This window comes from Apium graveolens, chromosome 10 (genome assembly GCF_009905375.1).
Source record: "Apium graveolens cultivar Ventura chromosome 10, ASM990537v1, whole genome shotgun sequence".
In the NCBI taxonomy this organism is placed as follows: domain Eukaryota; kingdom Viridiplantae; phylum Streptophyta; class Magnoliopsida; order Apiales; family Apiaceae; genus Apium; species Apium graveolens.
In genome coordinates, this window is record NC_133656.1 from 225,259,822 (window position 1) to 225,281,799 (window position 21,978).

At 32.6% G+C, this 21,978-nt stretch overlaps 1 protein-coding gene across 1 annotated transcript; it reads right to left on the reverse strand.

Moving 5' to 3' along the window:
• Positions 1-493: 493 nt before the first annotated feature.
• LOC141689575 (insulin-degrading enzyme-like 1, peroxisomal) lies at positions 494-16,094 on the reverse strand. Its single transcript, XM_074493916.1, has 26 exons — positions 15,809-16,094; positions 15,607-15,682; positions 14,327-14,394; positions 13,681-13,772; positions 13,525-13,598; positions 13,394-13,437; positions 12,710-12,761; positions 11,274-11,396; positions 11,060-11,172; positions 9,645-9,807; positions 9,067-9,159; positions 8,704-8,789; positions 8,094-8,180; positions 7,263-7,366; positions 5,106-5,208; positions 4,894-4,989; positions 4,619-4,808; positions 4,409-4,470; positions 3,934-4,038; positions 3,110-3,311; positions 2,814-3,022; positions 2,346-2,470; positions 2,183-2,234; positions 2,012-2,098; positions 1,160-1,282; positions 494-985 (listed from the first exon to the last, which is right to left on the reverse strand). The coding sequence occupies exons 1-26, from the start codon at positions 15,923-15,925 to the stop codon at positions 734-736; spliced, it is 2,898 nt and encodes a 965-aa protein (XP_074350017.1). The 5' UTR covers positions 15,926-16,094; the 3' UTR covers positions 494-733.
• Between the last annotated feature and the right edge of the window lie 5,884 nt (positions 16,095-21,978).

Consider the following 21,978-nt stretch of genomic DNA (forward strand, 5'->3'; position numbering starts at 1 on the left):
GGTATTTGAAATACGTTTTCTTAGATTGATGCCCGATTACGATTACCCTCAGATTGGTTATATGCCCAATTACCCTCAGATTTGGTATAAACCCGATTACCCATTCTCAGACTATTTCAACCAATTTTTTTTATTTTTTAAAGTTGAAATATATTTTTTGAAACCGGGTATATGAAATACGCTTTCTTAGATTGAGCGTATACCCAAATACCCATTTTCAGACTGGATTTTCCAACTATTTTTTTTTTGATTTTTTTGAAAAATGTTTCTTTACACAAAAAAATAAATTTTTTTTTTTTTTGAGAACCCAATTTGAGAACGGGTATTTGATTGGTAAAAATGACCAAAATATTGAAAATAGGTATTTTTGTCACTTGGTCCAAAAAAATGTTATTTTTTATCATTTTTTCTCAAGGGTATTGGAGGTGTTTTTGGTGATTATGACATGACCACCTCATGTTCCTCAATCCGTCCCTGGTTACAAAATTAGAAAGATTCTTAAATATTTGTGACTATAAATAAATTATGCAATTCAAAATGTGACTTTTAGCTGGAATTTTATTCCCTATAGACCCTAAAAACCTTCAAATACGAAAATAACAACTCCAGAAGAAAATTAAACAATGTCAACTAATTTACAGGACATCCGTCGGAGGCATCTGCTTCTCCACTTAGGAGACCTCTGCATTATGATTCTTTACTGCAGTCTTAGCAATAATATGACACTTGTTCCTCACAATTTCAGATGGCCAATACCTCCTTTAAATGAAGGGTACAGAGGTTGCGATCTCCTAAAACTGAAGATATCTTCTATCTGAACATAGCTTGGTTCCATTGTTTCCTTCTTGTCTTCTTCAAACTCGGAAGAGTGGGAATTCCCGTACACTCGCACACTTAACGACTTCTTTTGTGGGGCTCCTACTTTTACATGTTCATTAAAGAAATCAATCAGGTCTTTCTGAGTCACCTGCTTTAATGCTGCAACCTGATTTATCACCATTAAGTTTAGTTAGCCATGAATCACGATGATAATTTCTGTTGCTGAACAGGCTTAAAAATGAACTCTTATCAACAAATAAGCCAGTAGCTGACAACATTTATAAGGTTAGACAGTGGTGCAGAGAACAGCTTCTGTCACCAACACAATAGATCTTCTTACCTCACAATCTCTTCTATCAAACTTCAGGGTCCCATCATAAACCTCCCGCCAAAAGAATCCAGATTCTTCTCTCAAATTTTTGTGCTTCTCGAGCTTCATATCTATTAACGCGTTGACATTACTCTGTGACAATAAGTACAAGTGTTTGTGACCAAGTTAAACATCAACATGACCAGAAATAGATATAGCAAGGAACCTGCACTAAAATCTTTGTTAATGGAAAGTAAAAACCAGATTGCTAACAAATCTGCTCAACTTCACCATCTTGTCTTTGCAAAAGTCCGCTAATTAAATTCTGTACACTATCTTCACTCCCTATTGACCATTAATTTATTATAACCTATTAATAATACATGTAATGAAGAAAACCATCATAGTAAATGTACAAAAAGCTCAAGTTGGTCTGTCATTTATTCTTCCAAATTAAACTCCAGAAGTTTCTGTATAGTGTATACAGATTACCCATTAAACATCGGCCTCATGCAAAACATACTTATGTAGAATAGCCTGTGCAAGATTGCTGACCAAAAGCCATAAATCATACTTTGAAAAAAAGAAGAAGCCATAAATCATTAATTAAGTTTTCTTTTTCAGTTATTACTATAATATTTGAACTTAAAAAAATTGCTAATTTTATACTATTGTTTGGCACATAATTGTGTATCTTAGCCTTTAGCCATCATTTGCACTGTAAAAGAACACACAAATATTAACTACCGACATCCCGAAAAACTAGTCAACCAAGGAAACTTTTATCTCTCTAAACCCAATGCAAATTTTTGATGCCACGCAAGGGGTCATATTAATATCGAGATGAATTTAATTCAGCATGAAAGGCAACTAGATATTCACCTTGAATTCTTCACTGGACATCTCATGAAGTTTACTCTCAAACATCTTCAGGAATGATTCAACTCTTAAATCAATTTGTCTAGGACCCTGTCGAGTTTACCGAAGATAAACAATATTTCTCGAAAGCCAATAAAATAACATATCATATGACCAGAAAACTATAAGATCTACCTTAGCTGTTGACTGAATAATAAACTGCACTCCACGTACACCAGAATCATTCCTACATTCACATTTGTACAAATAAGATTATTGATGAGGACTTCAGGAGTTAATTTTATCTACATTGTGTAAAATGTTGTTCTCCAAAGGAGTTTGGAACACAGATGGATACCTTTGCATGAGAACAGTAATGTAACCAAGTTGCTCAACGGATCTTAGCTGATGGAAAGCTGGTTGTTTTGCGACCAGAGCAAAGAGCTGGAGCTTGACATTCAACATAAAATCATCTTGATGTACCTGCATTAAGTAGGTGTAAGATAAAGAATATATCGAAGACAAATAAGAAAGCTGGATGTTTTGCAAACAAAGTGCATGTTCTGCCCAGGTGGAAATGTATAGCATGTAGGGCATCCTTTTCTAATGCCATTACTCTCTGAAAGCAGAATTTCACTTTTGGAGCATTCTCACTCTCATCGAGTGCCCACTCTTGCAAGAACTTGTTAACTTGACTCGTGGGCACTTTTAATCTTGCAAGAAGGGTCCACGGAACATGAAATTAACGGAACAAAGTACAGAAAGAGAGGGAAAACGTACAACACAGAATCCTATCTAGTTTTTCTAGTCCAAACTATAAATATACCTGAATATAATGAACAAGGGAAGAGTTCTCATCACTTGGATTCAAGCCTTCGGCAGTGTAGAAGTAATTTCTCCCCCTATCAAGCTTGACTACTCGATTTGTCAGATATTGAGATGGGAAAAGAGCTTTCGATTTGGGATCCAGGCCCTTGTATAAAACATCTTCTACGTGTTGAATCATCGATTCTGCTTCATTTGGTTCGATGTTCCCTAAATGAAGAACACGACATAGTAAATCCAATTAGACAACAATTAATCCAGTGAATGGTAATTTGGCACACCCAGTAATTTAAGTACCTGCTACATAGCACTCAATGAAAGTCCTTGATATCATAAGGGGATAAAATTTAGCAAGATGATCAGCTTCAAGATGGGGAAGAGCTTCAAGCTGATCACTCCACGGCCATGTCTGATCCTGTAGTATTAATGAACAATAGTACATTGCTTGCTGGTATGGCTGTTGAAACTTGAAGTTTTGATAATCCTTTGTAATCGATTCCTGGTAAACATGTCAAAGGAAATACATTAATTGCAATATCAGTCAGCACCCTTAACAGCTATTAGAAATATTGAAAATTCCTGCAAAACAGTTATTAAGATGTAAATAGGTGCAAGGCCCCACTTTTTGAAGTATGAACTGGGAACATCTAATGGTAAAGCTAGCTCGCGATGCAAATAGCAAAGCAACAAACCACTGATTTTAGTTGCGGGACATCTATATCCACTTGATATCTAGGTTGCTGTGCTACACTGAGATGGTAACAACTACTTAGGACAAAGGCAGATTAATTATTCTTGTAACTTATTTTTTCCAATAATGGTCAATTGTAAAAATTTAAATACTCACACACCTTGCCTCCACTGAGGTTCGAACCCTCAACCTCTTATTACCAAGAGCAGAAATATTTAAGAGATCTAATGAACTTGTACACATTGAAAAGAGTCCAACGATATCAACATGAAAGAATATGATACATCAATTACAACATAAATTAGCATCGACATGAGGTGTACTAGCGCTTTGAACATGTTGGTATAGACTGGATGACCTAATAGTATAACATAAACTAGATTGCACAATGTTGTGCTGTTTTTATAATGCAAAGATATGGTATATTTACCTTTATCACAGAGAATCTGTCGGGTTTCACTTCAAAATTTGCAATCTTTTCAATGACTGTTTCAAGCAAAATCTTCAGTTTGTGGTTATATCCAACTACAGTCACCTGAAGATTTTCAATAGTGCTCGTTAGTACGAGCTGATTCAGTTGAATGTAGACGTATAATATTTGTGAATTAGATTTATAAAAAAAATTCCTTGATTCAAATTTTGTGGCTTTCCAAGCATCAATGATGTAGGTTACCCTGATTGGGGTGAGACAGAGATACAAATCTTAAACTTAGCAGAAGTGCAGTACTATGCTAAAAGAAATAACTTCAGGAGCATCGGGTATTAAAAGCAAGTCCGGTTATGTATCAAGCATATATAATCATCTCCCATTTCTGCGAGATTTAATTAAAAGAAAAAGGAAAGATTGCATATTGGAGTACTAGGGGGTTGAAAGAAAAGATTAAAACTTTAGAGTAACAAGGTACCTGAAAACCATTATCTGTGTGATTTACCGCATAATAAAGACCAGCAACCTGAGCATAGTAGGCTGAAAGATACACATTAAATACAATTACAGAGATTATAGAAAATAAATAAAATAGGGGCATGTATTTAGTATATTTTACCAAAACTAATGAGAGAGTTTTACACTGCTACTTATCAGTGTAACATACATTACACTGTAAATGGCTTACCATATTCATTTAAGTAATCAGTCACCAGTCGAGTAAAAATGTCGGTGAGAACTTCAGCTTCAGGTGAGTTTCCAGCAAAGGGGCAGTTAAAGTCTATCTTAACATATGCCTTCGGCGTGAAAAAAGTCGAATCAGACTTGTACCACAACCTTGAGTATGGTGATCTCCTCAGCAAGATGGGAAGCAAAGCCTATAATAAAAAGGTAAGTAATTATGAATCTCGCTTTCAGTATGAGATCTTATATGACTGTAATGGCAAAGTGAAAAGAATAAACCTTCTCTTGGGCCTTCTTAAGAGCCAAATCAGTTGGTATAAACACATTTGGGGTGGGTAAATGCAGATGTTGATCAGGTGCTCTTTCAATCCATTGCTGGAAGAACAAGAAGTTGTCAAATTAATTCACCAGTATCTAGTCAGAATTGGTATAAGCTTTGCTGCAGAGCAATATCACAGCTTCACATGTCAAGAAAGCAACCACCAACATACCTCTACCACACTCCTCGTGATTTTCTCCAGGGAATATGCAGTTCCATACCATGGTTCAGTCTTGTCAGTTTGTCCCTCAAACTTCATTGACGACCAAAAGACTCTGTCAAAAGATAACTTATTAAAAAATATACATACACATGGTAGAATAATATTAGCACTGTAGATATAAAACTCTGCTTAATTTTCAATCTTCATGCATGATCTTAGTGAGCACAAAGGGTTCTATTAAATCTTAAGATTAATTATGCAAGAGACTAACAAACTTGTTTAATCTTTCAGCAATTACAATAGTAGGAGGTAAGGCCTCGTGGGTATGAAAGATATACATACAGACAGCAGTATTATTTCAGTGATCTCTAGCACTGAAATCTACTTTTGTGGTGGCTTCCAAGTTGCAAAATTACAGGCAACCAATTTGGATAAAACACTGAAGGACAGTTTGGAATTTTTTGACTCATTTTTGAACTTGATCCGATGCTTAATTTCATATAGCCCTTAGATTTGAAGTTATAGAACTTCCGCTATTTTAGTTGTTCATACAAGTTATAAGATCCAGTCACTTCAAGAACAATTTTCGGGTATTAATGAGGTAAACAAAAGTTCCGTTGTAATTTATGATGATATTGGCATTTTAGCTCGAGTTATCTAAGGTTGGAGAAAAGGCCTTTAGCTTTAAAACATTTCATTTCAACTTGGGAATCTAATAGAAACACCATTATTCTACAAACATAAGCTCATAATTTACGTATTACAGGTCAGATCTGGTTGATGAAGGGTTATTGACAGCGTGGCCTGAGGATTAACAAGTTTAACCATGAAACCCTCGTATGTATAAGCTTGAATCTCAGAAATAATAACTTCGATACTTGAACATTTTGAACCTCTACCGTTGCTATTATATCTTGACAGCGATTTGAGGATAGAATTGGTGGGTGGTGGCCCTAAATGTCACTTTGAGGTTAAAAATGGTCCCAAATATCACTTCTGAAAATAATTGCCCTAAATGTCACCTCAAAACGGTACATAATGTAATGTTTATGCAAAACACCCAAAACGGAACTTCGTGTACCGTTTTAGCACTTTAATTTTTTTTTAATATGGGCAAACGGAACTTCGTGTACCGTTTTATCTCTTTGATTTTTTTTATATGGGCAAAACGTTAGATAAAGCATCGTTTTGGTACAAATGTAGCAAAACGTCATATAAAGTAACGTTTTTACCTTTATTTTAAAAAAATAAATAAATAAACAAACACACTATATCTTGTAAATTATTAAATCATAAATTAATAAAAAAATATTTTAAATTATTTTCTAAAACCCAAAAGGGGATTGTTAAACCCTAAAATGTTAAAAATTATTAAATTAAGTTACATCCTTAAATTTTATAATTATTTAATTTAAAATTAATATTTCTGGTTCCTAGGGTTTAGGCTCTAGAGTTTAGGGCCTAAAGGCCCTAAACCCTAAATCCTAAACCCTAAATCGGTGTAACATTTATAATTTCTTTTTAAATGTTTCTAAAACTCAAAAGGGGATTGGTGAACCCTAAATGTTAAAAATTGTTAAATTATGGTATCATTTATAAATTTAAAAAATATTAAATAAATATAAATATTGAAAAATGTAACATTAAATGATGTTTCCGGACCCCTAAATAATACACCAAAACAAGCTTAAAATAAGAAAACAAAACAGAAAATACAAAAAATACAGAAAATACAAAACGTGACTTGAAGTCACGTTGCTACATTATTAAAAAAAAATAAGAGGCAAAACGGAATACGATGTTTCGTTTTGTATGTATTAAAAAACGGAACATTATATGACGTTATGAGGTGACAATTTGGGCCTTTCTCCCCGAAAGTGACAATTTGGGCATTATTAACTCAAATAGTGACAATCCGGGCCTTTGTTCAGAATTGGTCAAATAATCGAAGTTTAAAGTTTAAAGTGCAATTTTATAAAAAAATCAGGGTTTTATAACCGTTTAACAATTTGGATAAATTTTTAATCAAGCCAATAGACAATTGTAACGTTCACTAGTCATTGCATGTATAAGCAGATAACACTATACAGGAGGAAGGTAAAATCAGCATGATTGCATATACTTTTTTACAAATAACTTCAGCTACAGTGAGCAGTAAGTGCTTACCTGACACTATCTGGAGAAAGCTCATTTAGCATTGACTGAATAATGTCCGGGTTGAACATAGATGGCAATGATGATCCAGCCAACCAGTCCCTCGTAGGATACAACTGAATATGTCCTTCACGAAGTTAGAAACAGAAGAATTGACCCCAACACAACAAATTTGCACACATTCCAACCATGCAGTTAAAGTTCATAGCTATGACTTATCTATAATAAAAAAAGGACAGAGAGACACTCAAACTAGATAAGGGGAGCATATATGACAACAGAAAGCAAAGAAACCATCTATCACAAAACCATAGATACTAGATAAATGAACCACATAGCCCGTCAATTTTCTCGGACCACTAGATTTTAAAATACTCTGTTATTTCGGTAAAAATCTTGCTGAGCAGAATAAACCCCTTAATGATGACTTATTGAACAGAGATTGTCCTATCTTAAAGCACTGGACATGATGGACAAGCCTTGATGGCTGATCAGAAAGTATCCCTTTGAGAGAGCAGAAGCTTTAATATATTAAAAGTTGTGGCATTTCTAATGTCAATCATGTGCATTCAAAGGCGATCTCAGAAACAAGAGCAGCTTGACAAAGTGGTTAACATGCAACAATGGTTAATAGTAAGGCAGACAGTGGAATATCCAACTAGCCAACGAAAATATGAATATAAATGGAAGTGTGGGTGATGGTCAGCTGTCTGAAAAGTGAAAAATTTCCGTGTCTCAATCGTTAGACACACACACACACGTGATATATATATGAGTCTCTTTACATAACATTAAATATGATTGATAACAAGAGTTTACTGCTGATAGCAAATATGGCAATACCTGCATGTTGGAGGCCACATTGACCACATAGTCCATGGGACGAATTTTGTCCTGATAATGGAAGGCTGTCTCGCAGATGGCTGAAAGCTTCATGGACAAATTCAAGAGACAGTAAATCAGAATATCTAGAAACAAGAAAAAAACTATAATAGAAAAATGGAACTTCGGTAGGATATAAATGAGGCAGCACAATTGTATCACAAATATGAAACCAATAGCCAAATTTTCCGATAGGTCAAATCATAGAAATATTCAGGTATATCTATGCTTAGTCCAATCAAAAGAAGAAGTAGATGTTGAACAAAAGTTAGATTAACTCGGTGTCAAATCCCAGAGAACAAGTTTGCAACTTGGAATAAATACAAAGCTGATACAAAACAGAACACAGGGAAGCCAGGTCAAGTACTACTCCATGTTTTAAGACTGGAAAATCTCGGAGAGATTAAAAAACACTTGCAGAATTTATGAGATACAATCATATTAATAGTAAAAGAATGTAATAACTTGATGAATCAATATGCTTGCGAGGTAAGAAGCCCATACATCTATATTGTATATGCAACTATAGGCAATTTAGCAACAAAATCATAGACATATTGTATAAATGTACCTCATCAAAAATCCACTTGCAAACCCCCGACTGTTGGAGAACACGAATATACTTGAAAAGCAATGCTACGATGTCTTCAAAATGTTCTAATAATACGACCAAGAAAAATCAGAGTTAAATAAACAAATCAAGTATACATGAAGTTGCACAAATATTAGTACACGAAATGCAATTAACTTTTTTTTAATATAAAAGCCAAATCCATGCACCAAGTACACATCAAACATAAAATTATTTGCAAGTGAGTATCAATACAAAATGATAATTCATACAGTTCGCATGTACAACAAGTCACAACCGCTTTATACATTTTGCCCTCTTTTTGTGCGACAACGCAAGTCGAACAAGTATAAGTATACTTACCATGACCAGCATCAGTCAAATCTATATTTACTTTGAAGAAAGAGAATTCACGAGTCCCATCTGATTCACCAGCTGATAAACTTGTAGCCCAACCTGCAGACAGTATATAAATGGTAAGTAACAGCTGATTAAGATGTATCATGAACATTAAATGATTGGCTCCTAAACAGCTATTCTAGGAAAGTACGAAGCAGTATATTAATTTCATTAAATGATTGGCTCATCAGAACTATTCACGAGAAAAAAGAAGCATTGTTCGTGTTACTAATGAGTAATAACCTTCAAAAATTCTAATTATATTCATGACGTGAAACTCACCTACATTATCAATACATAATGGTAGAAGTGCACATTTCTGAAACGGAAACTGAAAGGGAAGGAAAGGAAAGGAAAGCTTTTTAAAAATAAACATAAGCCTAGGAAAAGAGGGCAGCACTCGCTGCCATACAAAACCTTATGCACATAATTACCGCAGCTTTAACATTGCAGCATATGCAACATCCTCAGGATAAAAGTATGTTGTCTAATGTACATGTGTGAGTATGCATACAGTGAGAGAGAGGATGATGAAAACTAACCTAATTTTTTTAAGGCATAAAACAAAGATCCTTCTCCTTCATGGCCAATCAAGTGACCAAGATACCGGCTAGGCCCTTCCTTGTAATGAAGAATACCTGGGGTCACTGGCCATGTGAACCTTAACTTGTGACCTTGTCTTATTGGGACTGTTTTCACAATAATCTGCACGGCAAATGTACCAAACATAACTGAAAAATTCCATATGAAGGAAGAGGCTTTAGGAGCTTTAAAATTTAAAATGCAATTCTTTTATTAATACAAATATATTTATACATGACTTGACACAAGCCACATGTCCCAGTTTGCGGATCAAGCAAAAGATGCTATGCACCGGCACAATGTCTACTGTGATACCAGCTAGAGGGAAAAAATTTACACAAATAAATTCACTCAATTTTTTAAATCTCTCTGCCTGGTCTTTTGGAGGGTTGTGACCTATATGAAGCTCACCGGAGCATACACATAATTGGTATCTTTATTTTAATGGCCAGGATAATAAGATTGCCCTGAGAGCTGTAGATATTTTACATTTCAGTATTCTTCATACAGATATTTGATTAGAATTCTACTATAAAATACATATTCAATGTTTTCCTGGGTTTGATGCCATTCTATGACGAAGCTCGATCTCATACTATTTGACTCAGTTACCATTTTTGCTTATGTTAGATCTCTCCTATCTATACTACCATAAACCTGATTGCTAAGACCATGCTCATTTCGACAAATTCACATATATTTTTCCTCTTAGAGATCCATCAGCCCAAAGCTGACAACATATAGTTAAATTGTAACAGCCCGAGTTAAATCACAAGCAAGACCAAATCAAATATCTAGGCAAACCTTAGACCCGAAGGACAAATAACCCACTCAACCAAGAGCAACAAATTTATGTCAACCAGAAGCCCCCATAATATGATCAATTTGTTTGCTGCACTTTATAGTAGAAATTCGGCTCACAATATGATCAATATAACTAAGAAGTTTAAATGTGGGACGGCGAAGTAATGTTTTTCTTTTTCTTTTAGGTACATTTTTCTTTTTAGAACTGCATTCATTATTATCTCTTAAGATGCATTTTGTTTTAAAATATTTGCATAAATCACAGACGTATAGTATTGTGGTGCAAGTCTTAAGCTAATCAACACAACCAATAAACAACATACAACCATTTTATGAGATAATTATATACAGTATCTTTCAGTAAGCGGATTTCAGAATTAATTAATAAGAATACTGCATCCAGTACCCCGTGGACCTCTTTCCTATCACTTTTTCCATGCTTTTGCAATTGCATACACATACACGCAATATTTAAATAAAAAAAATTAAAATGAAGAAATATATCTAGAAGATCACTATAACCAACATATTATCTAGTTTCTTATTAAGAAAAATATATTGCAACAATTACCTGAAGGTGTTCTGACATGCAAGGCTGACCAGGAAAATGGAGACTACGGCGATCTCTGTTGCTGATGTCCTGAAACTTGTTGTTCACTTGACTTTCGATGTTGTCGAGGCTTTCTGCAATTTTAATGTATAACAAATTGATATGGCTCATAATTCATGTAAGCAACATAGAAAACCTTAAAAGCTGTTATTAGGAATATTGTTAAATAATATACCTTTTCCATACAAGACTAGACACATGAGGTTGGACGAGTAATTTTGTTCATAGAACTTGAGAAGTTCCTGTCTTGTGTCTACACCTTTTGACTTTGGTCGTACCTCTAATGTATCCCAATTACCTGTAAAAGTGAATATTTTCTAGCACATCAATATTTAATCGGACATAGTGTTAAATAGTTTTAATAGTCACAGGCTTAGGGTTTCATCATAGTTACAAGCTTACGCTTTATTTTAGTTAAGTTTGTGCAACTTTATAGACATATTGCTCAATTATGTTATCCTTGTCAAATTTTGAACCTATACTTGATTGATCCGGTTAGACGGGTTTATTTATGGTTGCTACATTATATCATCTCGAGTTGTTTCTTGTGAAATATGTGATACATCCATGGCTTTCCAATGAAAGTCCAATCAAGACCTGTATTTAAATATAAAATTGCAAAATATGTGGATAATACAAGTCCTGTCATTTTCAATTATTGAACCCTGGCATAGTTATTTAATTGTTTGCTAATTTTTTAACAGTTAGGGGTCATTTGTTAACCCCTGTACCATACCAAAAGTACTTGACGAGGCTTGAATCACCTGTTCAGATTGTTTGATAAATTTTTTTGTTAGCTGGATGAGCCAAGAATTTAGCTGGACGACTCATTCAAAAAAATATAGCTGGATGGTTCATGTAACCTCAGGATATAGTAAATTTTATTAAGTGATATCAAGCCACTAGACCATAATGCAAAAATATAATATATTTATCTATAATACATACGTGATTTTCTTAAAAAAAGTATAAAATTAAAATTCCATGCCATATATTAATTTTATTTAACATTTGTACTTATATTTTTAGTTTTTAAATATTTTATATTCAAATAATTATGTGGATTTTAATATGAATACATTTGTCTAAAATTTGTTTAATAATTTAAAATTAAACCTACAATTATATATTTTTCATGTTTACGACTGAAAATATTGTTTACTCTTTAAATGGATAATATTTATTCAAAATATATGTATGTTTTTTATTATTAAATTTTCAAAATACGTGTAAATTGTTATTTGATTATTAAGATTAAAATATAAATTATTTTTTACAGATACGTAAGGATATGATCAACAAATATTATCGTTCAGAAATTTTGATATTTATTTACCAAACAGGATTAACAGTCCAGCATTCAGATTATCAATCGTTCAGAATTTTAATTGTCCAGAAAAAATGATTCAGATTTAACAAATGACCCCTTAGATCTAGTTATGTATTACCCTTTAATGTAATCTAAGGATGCCATTTAGATCAAATCTCATTTTGTAGCAAGTGCGTTCATAAATTTAAGAATCGCCCAAAGATCAGGCGGTGCTGGTGCAAGCTTATTGAACATAAAATGAAGTAATAAATTCACTAATAGAAAGTCTTATATATGCAGACCTGTGCTAAATTTATGGTATGGATGATCTTCTGCACTCAGATGCTTTTGTAGCTGCACACACAAATATAACCAAAGGAGAGGAAGTTCAAAATCAGGTTTTCTATTTGTAAATAGAGGTTCAAAATTTGGACAAACTATAGAAGCATTTCCACCAATATTACATTTACTGATTTACGCATATCTTTAGTATTAATATCACGTCAATTTCAAAGATAAAAGCTTTAAATGCAACCAATATAATACGCAATTACAACTACATTCACTAACACTGGTAGGATAGATCTGGCTATTAAGAGAACCTATGACTCAGAAGATAGCAGAGTTGTCGAAATACTTTTGTCAACATAGTGGAAATTTCTTCTATTGGACTATGGATAAAGGATCTTAAATATTATGACCGAGTTTGTCATTCAAACTTATCTAATAACAATCACATAAAAAGAAATAGCAAACACAAAAGAAAAATTATCACAACCTGCCAAAATGTTTATAGAAAGGAAAGGAGGGAAGGAAGAACATAGGGACACCACTTAACTCAATATTCACCATACAATTGCGCAACAATTTGTTAGCAAAATATACTCTTTTCTGCTTGGCATAGATACTAAGACATTTTTTTAGTAAAAAAAATAGATACTAAGACATAAAAATTTTAAGTCATGATCATGAATAAAAGTATAAACCTGATTCATTCTCCATGCATCAGACAGTAAATTTTTCTGGTTCTCTGTCATAAGAATATAAAAAGAGGAAAAGATTGAGATACAAATATTAAACATGGAAGCTTCAATAGCTACAAATCAGGTATGCTAACCAGAGTCTACCGCTTTTATCTCCCTCGTGGTGGCATCAGCTGACATTAATGGCTTGATAAAGAACTGTGCAAATCTGAAGTAAAGCAAAGAGCTACATTATAGTTGCACAGTTTTATTAAATTATTTAAAATAACAGAAAGAGGACAAGCTTTTACCTGTCCAAAGCCTCTTCAAAACAGTCAGCATTAACATCAAAATAATAGTTGGTTTGCTCAGAAGATGTAAACGCATTTGTACTGCCACCGTGCTATAGAGTGAATGTTTAAAACATGTAAGAAAAGGCTTGTATTGAGTGACAAAATAATAAAGATTCAATCATCAAGGAAACAAAACCATTTGGTGCAACAAACTAGAAGTATTTTTATCATAAGAGAGGACACAGTTCATGCTGTACAAGGGTAAACTAGGGCCTTTTATATATATGTAATACTATAAATCTCAATAGCACAGCCAATGAATCCAGACAAAAATGTAATAAAAATGTAGAAAGACTCCGCAGCAGGAAACTAAAAAGGATATAAATGCAACAGCCACAGACTTCAAAGAAAATAGTCTTATTTAACGAGGTAAAAGATAACTTAAGTACTTCAGAAAGAAATTTCAAGAATATCTTAAAGTAGCCAACACTAAATGTTCAGCTAAAGTGAATTGCTTCAGTAAAGCGAGGAGATTGATTCAATAATCCACAAAGAGCCAAAAAGAAACAAGAACCTTGGCGAAGTTATTCTTCAGGAACTTACCTCACGTGACAATTAACTCTAAAGAAACATAAAAATCATGAATATAGATAAATTCAGTTACCTCTGTAATATACTTCGAGTAACTGTCCTCCAAAGGATATTTTTCACTGGCATAAAAAAGCATATGTTCTGCAATACATCAATTGAACATCATGAGGAAATAAGTTAGATACATGAAATTTTACTGCTGGGTACTCCACATTTAAATATGACATACATGTGTAAGACAGTTCAAGAGTTCACTAACTTCTTGAGCATCTTAAAAATTCCAAATTATTTATTTCAGTACGTATATGTAAATGTATTTTAAATTGTAAACAACCTGAAATATAATGTCAATATTTATTAGGTTTAATATCATAGTGTACTCAATTGCAAGCAAGAATCCAAGGTCTTTACAAGTGTTTTTAATCACTTCACTGTAACAACTTGCTCTTCTATAAGCTTATAAGCAACTAACTTGGGACAAGACTCTCTCCAAAGATCAGTTGACTACTTAGAACTGAGCTAGATGAGACCACTCTTCTATTAATCGAGTAGTTTTGTGTGTGTCAGATACATATTAGACATGGCAATTGTTGCAAATGAGGGCAACAAGAAATGAGGTAAAATGGAGACTGTGCATATTTTAGTTCAAGAGTCCAGACTCCGGTATAAAGAGTTATGGGTAAAATGGAGACAGTGCATAAACGTTGTGTTTGGTCTCTCATCATACTGTAATCATAGATGGTCAGCCTAAGGCTCGATTTACAGCATTAAGATGTCTATATAAATGGTCTCGTTATCACTGTCACCCATCTTGTAGTTCCTTTAAAAGGACCCCAGGAAGGAGAGAGCTTAAAATTCTGGTTGACAGTCAAACAAACACTTAGGTGTGATCGTTGTACAGTGAGGGATAAAGACTAGACAGCATTTCTCAATTTCAGTCCTGAGTGATACTATTCTTTCCTTCTTTTAAATGCAGAGTTATAATCCGAAATAAGATACCCTTTTAAAAATCACAAAAAGAACTTCCAATTCCTTGGTAATTCTACTATTAAAAGTATAATCCAGAAATTCGATACAACCCCGTATAACCCTATCCACTACCCTGGGCACAAGTCTCACTCCTCAGTAAAAAGGTCCAGGAGTTACCCACAGTCTTATCTGTACACATATTCATTTGGAGGTATGTTTCTAGCTTGGAAAACACTCAAAAACTACGTTGGATGGCAATCCTAACATCCAAGCAATCACACCGAAATAAAAAAACAATCTACAAACAAGAAACTCAGCATAGCATAAAATCAATCCCAACAAGAAAAAAAAGGTTGACTTTTATATATAAAAAAAAAGTCTCACCAAGAAAATGAGCAAGACCTTCCAAACCCTTGGGATCACTGAATGAACCAACACAAACATTCATGGAAGCAGCACACTGTTACATTTAAATCACCCCCAACAACAATTAATCAATAAAGAAAGTAATTATAATAAAATAATATTAAAAAGTTAAAATTAATAACAAAAAAGGAGGGGGGAGGAAAAGGAAAAGACAAGAAACCTTATCAGTTTCAGGATCACTAATGAGAAGGACTTGAAGAGAATTATTGAGAATAACATTTTTATACTCTCTCTTGTCTGTACGAGGTTTCACAATCTCCACCGCCCCGACAGCCATTGTGTGTGCAGAGACTTTTTAGATCTGCGTGCTTATGAAACAAGTCTGTGTTCTGTAATAAGTAATCCAATTGGAATTCAGAACAAGTCTGTAGTCTTTGTTTGTGTGCAAGGAAATATATAAATAAGACACACAGTTGTTGTGTGTGTATCTGTGTTTTATTGGTAGCGGGAGACTTTACTAATACAAAGTCTCTCACGACCAATCGGAGTCTCCAAAAGCTGTGTGTTTCTTTCTACGTAATTAATTATCAAATAATAAATTACTCCAATTAAATTGTTTATTTATTTATTTATATTTCTCATATATACAATTAAACTGATTTATTTAAGATAAATAATTTATTTGCATCTAATAAAACATCATTTTGATGATTAAATTTCTTTATTTACTTTGGGGTCTTCCCAACTCTTTTGTGTGGGCTTACTTCATAAAATTAAAACGTTACTTCTTAAAATTAAAAATGCTTGTTTTTAATTTAGTATTAAAATTTTACAAGGATCTCAGATTTTATTCCTTACAAAAATATTTTGAAAAATTAAAAATTATAATTATAATATTTTCGTATTATTACTTTGGATCTTGACTCTTAATATTTTATTTTTATAGGAATATCAATGAAGAATTTTCATCATTCTTAAGCATTTGTTTAATTAAGTAATAGTTGTATATTTTATTTTGTTGGCAGGTGGTTTGCCTTTCATTCCTGGCCTATATGTTTGCCAACCAACCAGTAAGTTTTCTAGAAGAAGAAATACAAATAAAGTGTGGCAAGTTTAAATATAAATCAAACTGGGATTTAAAAAGAAAAACCAGACTTCAAATTATAAAATCCTTTCAGGTTTCATAATACAAAAATCAACTGAATATCGACCATGGAAGAGCAACTACACCCTTTTCACTTGAATGAAGAGCTGCAAATTTAGTGTATTTTGGCACAATATAAGAATAACATGCACAATATATTACTAGATGCATTCAGTACGCCTTCATAGCTCGTTTCTTGATCAGCCCGCCCTGATATGTAAACGTTTTATTTTCCCGATTTTTTTGTATCTTTCCTTCCATCTCCATGATTTACTGTCAAAGCAATTCGTGCACACTCCTTGGCGATTCTTAGTTGATTTAGTGGCAATTCTGCAACTTTTGTTATCTTTCTGAAATCTTGATTTCCCCTTGCTGGTATAATTGAGTGACACAAATGTGCCAAGGTAGCTGTAAATACAGCACAATTCTTTGTTTGCAATTGATTCATGAACCGATTATTAAACACTCTAGCATATTTCCACATCTGTCTCTTCATTTCCATCCCAGTATACGAGACATGACTCCTGTATAAAAACTCCTTTAACTGCTTTCCATTCTCAACAGATTCTCCAGCATAGACTAAATTATAGAAAGTATTCCTCAAGGTCTCATTATGATCGATCTGAGACTTGATACAGTTGACAGCTTCGGGAACTGGATGGAAATTTTCAAAAGGCAAGGCATAATCATAGAAATTGGTAAAAGAGTTTCTCAGTTGGTCTTCAACTCTAGTATAGTCTGCTGCAGATTTGGTGTATAGTCTCATGTAACTTGTTGCCAGATAACAAAACCCATTTGCAACTCTTTCATTATACTCCGGTTCTTCACAAGAGATTGTCAGAGTTAATGTATTGAGAGGTCTAACTGTAACAAGTGTATCATTGTAGACATCATCAAAATCTCTGTCTTCCTTTATCAATTCGGGTGAAAAATCTCCAAAGCAGTACTCCCCAGCGGAATCTTTGAGGTTATAGGCCAGATTCATCAGTTGACAGATAGCTTGTGCAGTAATATTTCCTTTGATAGAAAAACTTGTGAACCCAGAGTAAACAGTTCCTCAACTTCTCCTATTCTCCGAAGATTATAACAAATTCTTGCACCTGGTTGTAGATCAGTCCACGTTTCCAAACTGGGAACTCGGCCATTAATTCTTGGAACATTATTAAAGTTGTTAGTCACTGGCATAACAGGCCTGGAGAGGAACCTCTCAATCCTTCTGTCAATATCATGGTTGGCAACAGGTACGACACCAATAGGGTTCGTATTTCTTGGGATATCCTCTTGTTGTTGCTGAACATGGACTTCTGATTCAGTGTTCTCAATATTTCTCTTCCTCTTCATACTTGCAAGTACTCGCCTTAGATTTTCTAATTCATTAGTAGCTGCATCCATCTTCAAGAAACCTGTTATCACACAAATTTTTAACACTCAGAAAAAATCTTAAGTGAAAATATTAAAGTTAGTCATGAAACAAAGGAAAAATGTTGTTAAATTGCCCAATTTTTGGGCTCAGAATACAGTAGTGAATGACCCTGTCTTCATTGACCATGACAGAGCACTCCAGTCTCTCAGACAGAAGATTATTCTTTTTCGGGTCTCCTGGGGGAACCTGGCAATGAACAAAGTATCGCAACTTTGCGTTGTTTTTTAAGGATTCAATTGGTGAAGCTACATTCCTTATACCGTTGATACAACCTAGATATACCAAGCATTACCACTTAAAACATCAAGACATTGCTTGACAAAAATTACCTCTTAAAAATTCTGTCAACTGGAGATTGCAATAAGTAATTATGCAAGGACTAAGGTGTAACCAGACCATATGGGTCCAACGAAAACATCTTCGGCAAAGGACAGACGTGATACTGAAACAATTCGACATACCCAAGGGCATATTCATATAGAGGCCAACGGAGATACTTGCCCAAGGAACCAAAAATTAGCGGTTTTATATTAAAATTTTAAGTTATAAATATGTATATTTTATAAAATGACCCCAATAAAAAAATTTTAGGGCTTCTATAATCATAATATCTTTTTCATAATTTGAGTCATATTTAGTTTTATTTATAATTACACGATCATAAATTGGATATTAAATGGTGAAAATACTAATTTTTGCCAATTAAATATAAAAAAAATTGAAAAATCTATTGAAAATAACAAAAAAAAATTGAACTCAAACCATTGACTCGTAACATGATCACTTTAAGTATAGGGTGCATGGTGTGCCTTCAGAGAGGTCGGGCCGGTGGACGTACCTACTGAAGTCACAATCCACTCTGAGCAATAGAAACACCTCTACCTCTACAATAATTCAACGAAAGAACAATATAACTCATTCAGCTTTGCAACAACACTCTACTCACTAATCACTGAAACATTTTATTATCTAACTGTTGTACATAATTGTGTACAAAAAATTTATACGAAATGACATGTTTGATGTTTAATGTTTTAACTGAGTTGGTTGATGGGAATATATGACTCATTTCAATTAAAACTTCAACCATGCCTTTTTGTACAAATTTTGTACATCAAACATTTTTTGTGTTATACATGGTTAACAAATCAAACAACAAAAATGATACAAGACCTACAAATTCACACACATAAGATATACATGTGATTGCGAGAGTTGTTTAAAGGAAATTACCTTAAACTAAGAATCTTTAAGGAAGACGGATGTTTGAGTACCGAGCTTTGTGTGCAAAGGTTCGTTTTGCTTGTTAAAAACGAGCGTCTCTCTCTCACGGATCGGTGTCCCCCCAACTTTATTTCTTATTCGGAAAACGTTTACACTTCCTGCCATTTAATTTTGACATATGAAAACTCTGCTTATGTTTTGAATTCCGTGCAAATTTGGTGAAATTTAATTAAATATAAAAATTAACTGCAAATAGAATTTACAAAAACAGTTTAATTCTCTCTGTACAGTTTTGAGTCTTTAGAGAGTCCATGTATTTTCTGTAAATAAAATATATATTAAAATATTATAAAATATATTATTTTTCGAATAAATGATCACTATATTCATGAAAATATGGAAGATTTCGTACATTTGACAAGCAGGACATTACAAAATATATTATTTTACAAACATATTTAGTTTGCAGAATATAAATTTTCATATTGCAAAATATATATATATTATACTTATAAATGTACAAGATTTGCATGATTTTATTAAAATAATGTTATTTGAGAAATATATTTGTAAGATAACACGTTTTACAAGATATTTTATTTGCAGAATATAAATGAACTCAGAGAATTTCAATTAAAATATGAAATTTATAGAACTTTAATATATATATATATAAAGGGAGGATCAAATGGTAATTCAATTTAATTTAATCGATAACTTAGTAACTAAATATGAGCTATTAGATTACTTGTACATTAACTGTTGAGATTATTTTAAAATCACAACAAATAACGGCCCAAATCCAATTAAATTGACGTTTAACAAAACTAATTTCACTCAACACTTACTATACTAGGTTATACAAAATATGTACATTTTCTGATTAATAATATTTATTTGTTTACTATTACGTATATTTTATAACTTTTTTGTTCATCTTTACGATGAAAAATTAAAAATTAAAAATATATATATAATGTTAACGTGTTTCATAATTTTTCTATATTTTTATGAATTTATTTTTCACCTATTTTCTATCAGTAGCATATGGATTTAAAAATAAGAAAAAACATAAAGAATATAAAATAGATAAATATAACTCTAGAAAGAAAAATTACAGTATATGAAAAATAAATTCTTTATAGAACACAAAATTATTCAAGAACACAACATTAAAAAAACACATAACACAAATGAAAAATTTAGGGTACATATAAAAAATTACAGAATACTAAATAAAAATTTAATAGAAAATACATAACACTAAAGAAAAATTTATAGTACATACATAAAAAAATACCGAACACTAATTTTTTTTTACAGTACACAAAATAATTAAATAAAAAACACATAACATTAAAAAAATTACAGTACAATAAAAAAAATACTGAAGACTAAAGAAAATTTATAGGACACAAAATAGTTACAGAACGTATAAAATTTTTACTTGGCATGTAATAAAATATACTAAATATATAAAATTTTGGTGTAGAAAAATAGATAATAGAAAAAATAATTGATCATAATATAAAAAAATTACAATCTAGAGTGTAAAATAATTATGTAGAAAACTAGTAAATAATTGTTTGTTTTCCGAAAAGCACTTGTAAAGAATGTATTACACACATAAATAATTAAAGAACATTAAAATATATATTTACAGAACACATATTAACACAAAAAATTTAAAGAACATTTCTTATAAAAATATAAATATTTAAAATAAAAAGAACACATATAAAAAAATATATAAAAATTACATGATAAAACTATATATAAGCACTAAAAAAATTTAGGTGTAAAGTGTACCCATCATAACTAGTTACTTAGTTATGTAATCATGTGAGTTATCCACTCAATTTAACCCTATATATATATATATATATATATATATATATATTGTGCCCTTCCACAGTCAGGTGGTTTTAATAACCACCCGCCGCATTGTTATATTGCGGGAATATAGCAGCTTTGCTTCAATGTGGGCTACACAATGTTACATTGCGGGAGTATTAGAGCTTTGACTCAATGCGCCTTAAGCAATGCTTCATTGCTGCAAATAATTTAGTTTTATTTTTAAATAATTATAAAATAATAGATAATAAATATATAAATAATTTTAATTGATGTATAAATTCCTAATATATTTATTATTTGGTTGTTATATTTTTATTTATATTTATATATTTCTATTAATAAATTCTTTATTTTAACAAACTATTACTTAAAATTCGCGAAATTACAGAACAGCCCCCGCTTCCGCAATGACCCATTACTACTTCCGCAATGAGTCATTGCGGCAGACGAGACACGGGTTTAACCCATTTCTTCCTAAAATCCCTAATTTCATAATAACAAAAACCTAATTCAGCGGCAGCAGGCGATTTCAGGCGATTTCAACATCTACTTAGGCGATTCAGCTACTCAGGTATGATTCTCATCATCTACACACATGTATACATACACGTATACATACACACAGTTACATACTACCGCAATGACCCATTGCTTCTTCCGCAATGAGCCCTATTGTGTCTGTTTTGGTGTTGATTACTCGATGTCCTTGGCGGAACCGGCCGCCTCCTGTCCCTTTTCTCCC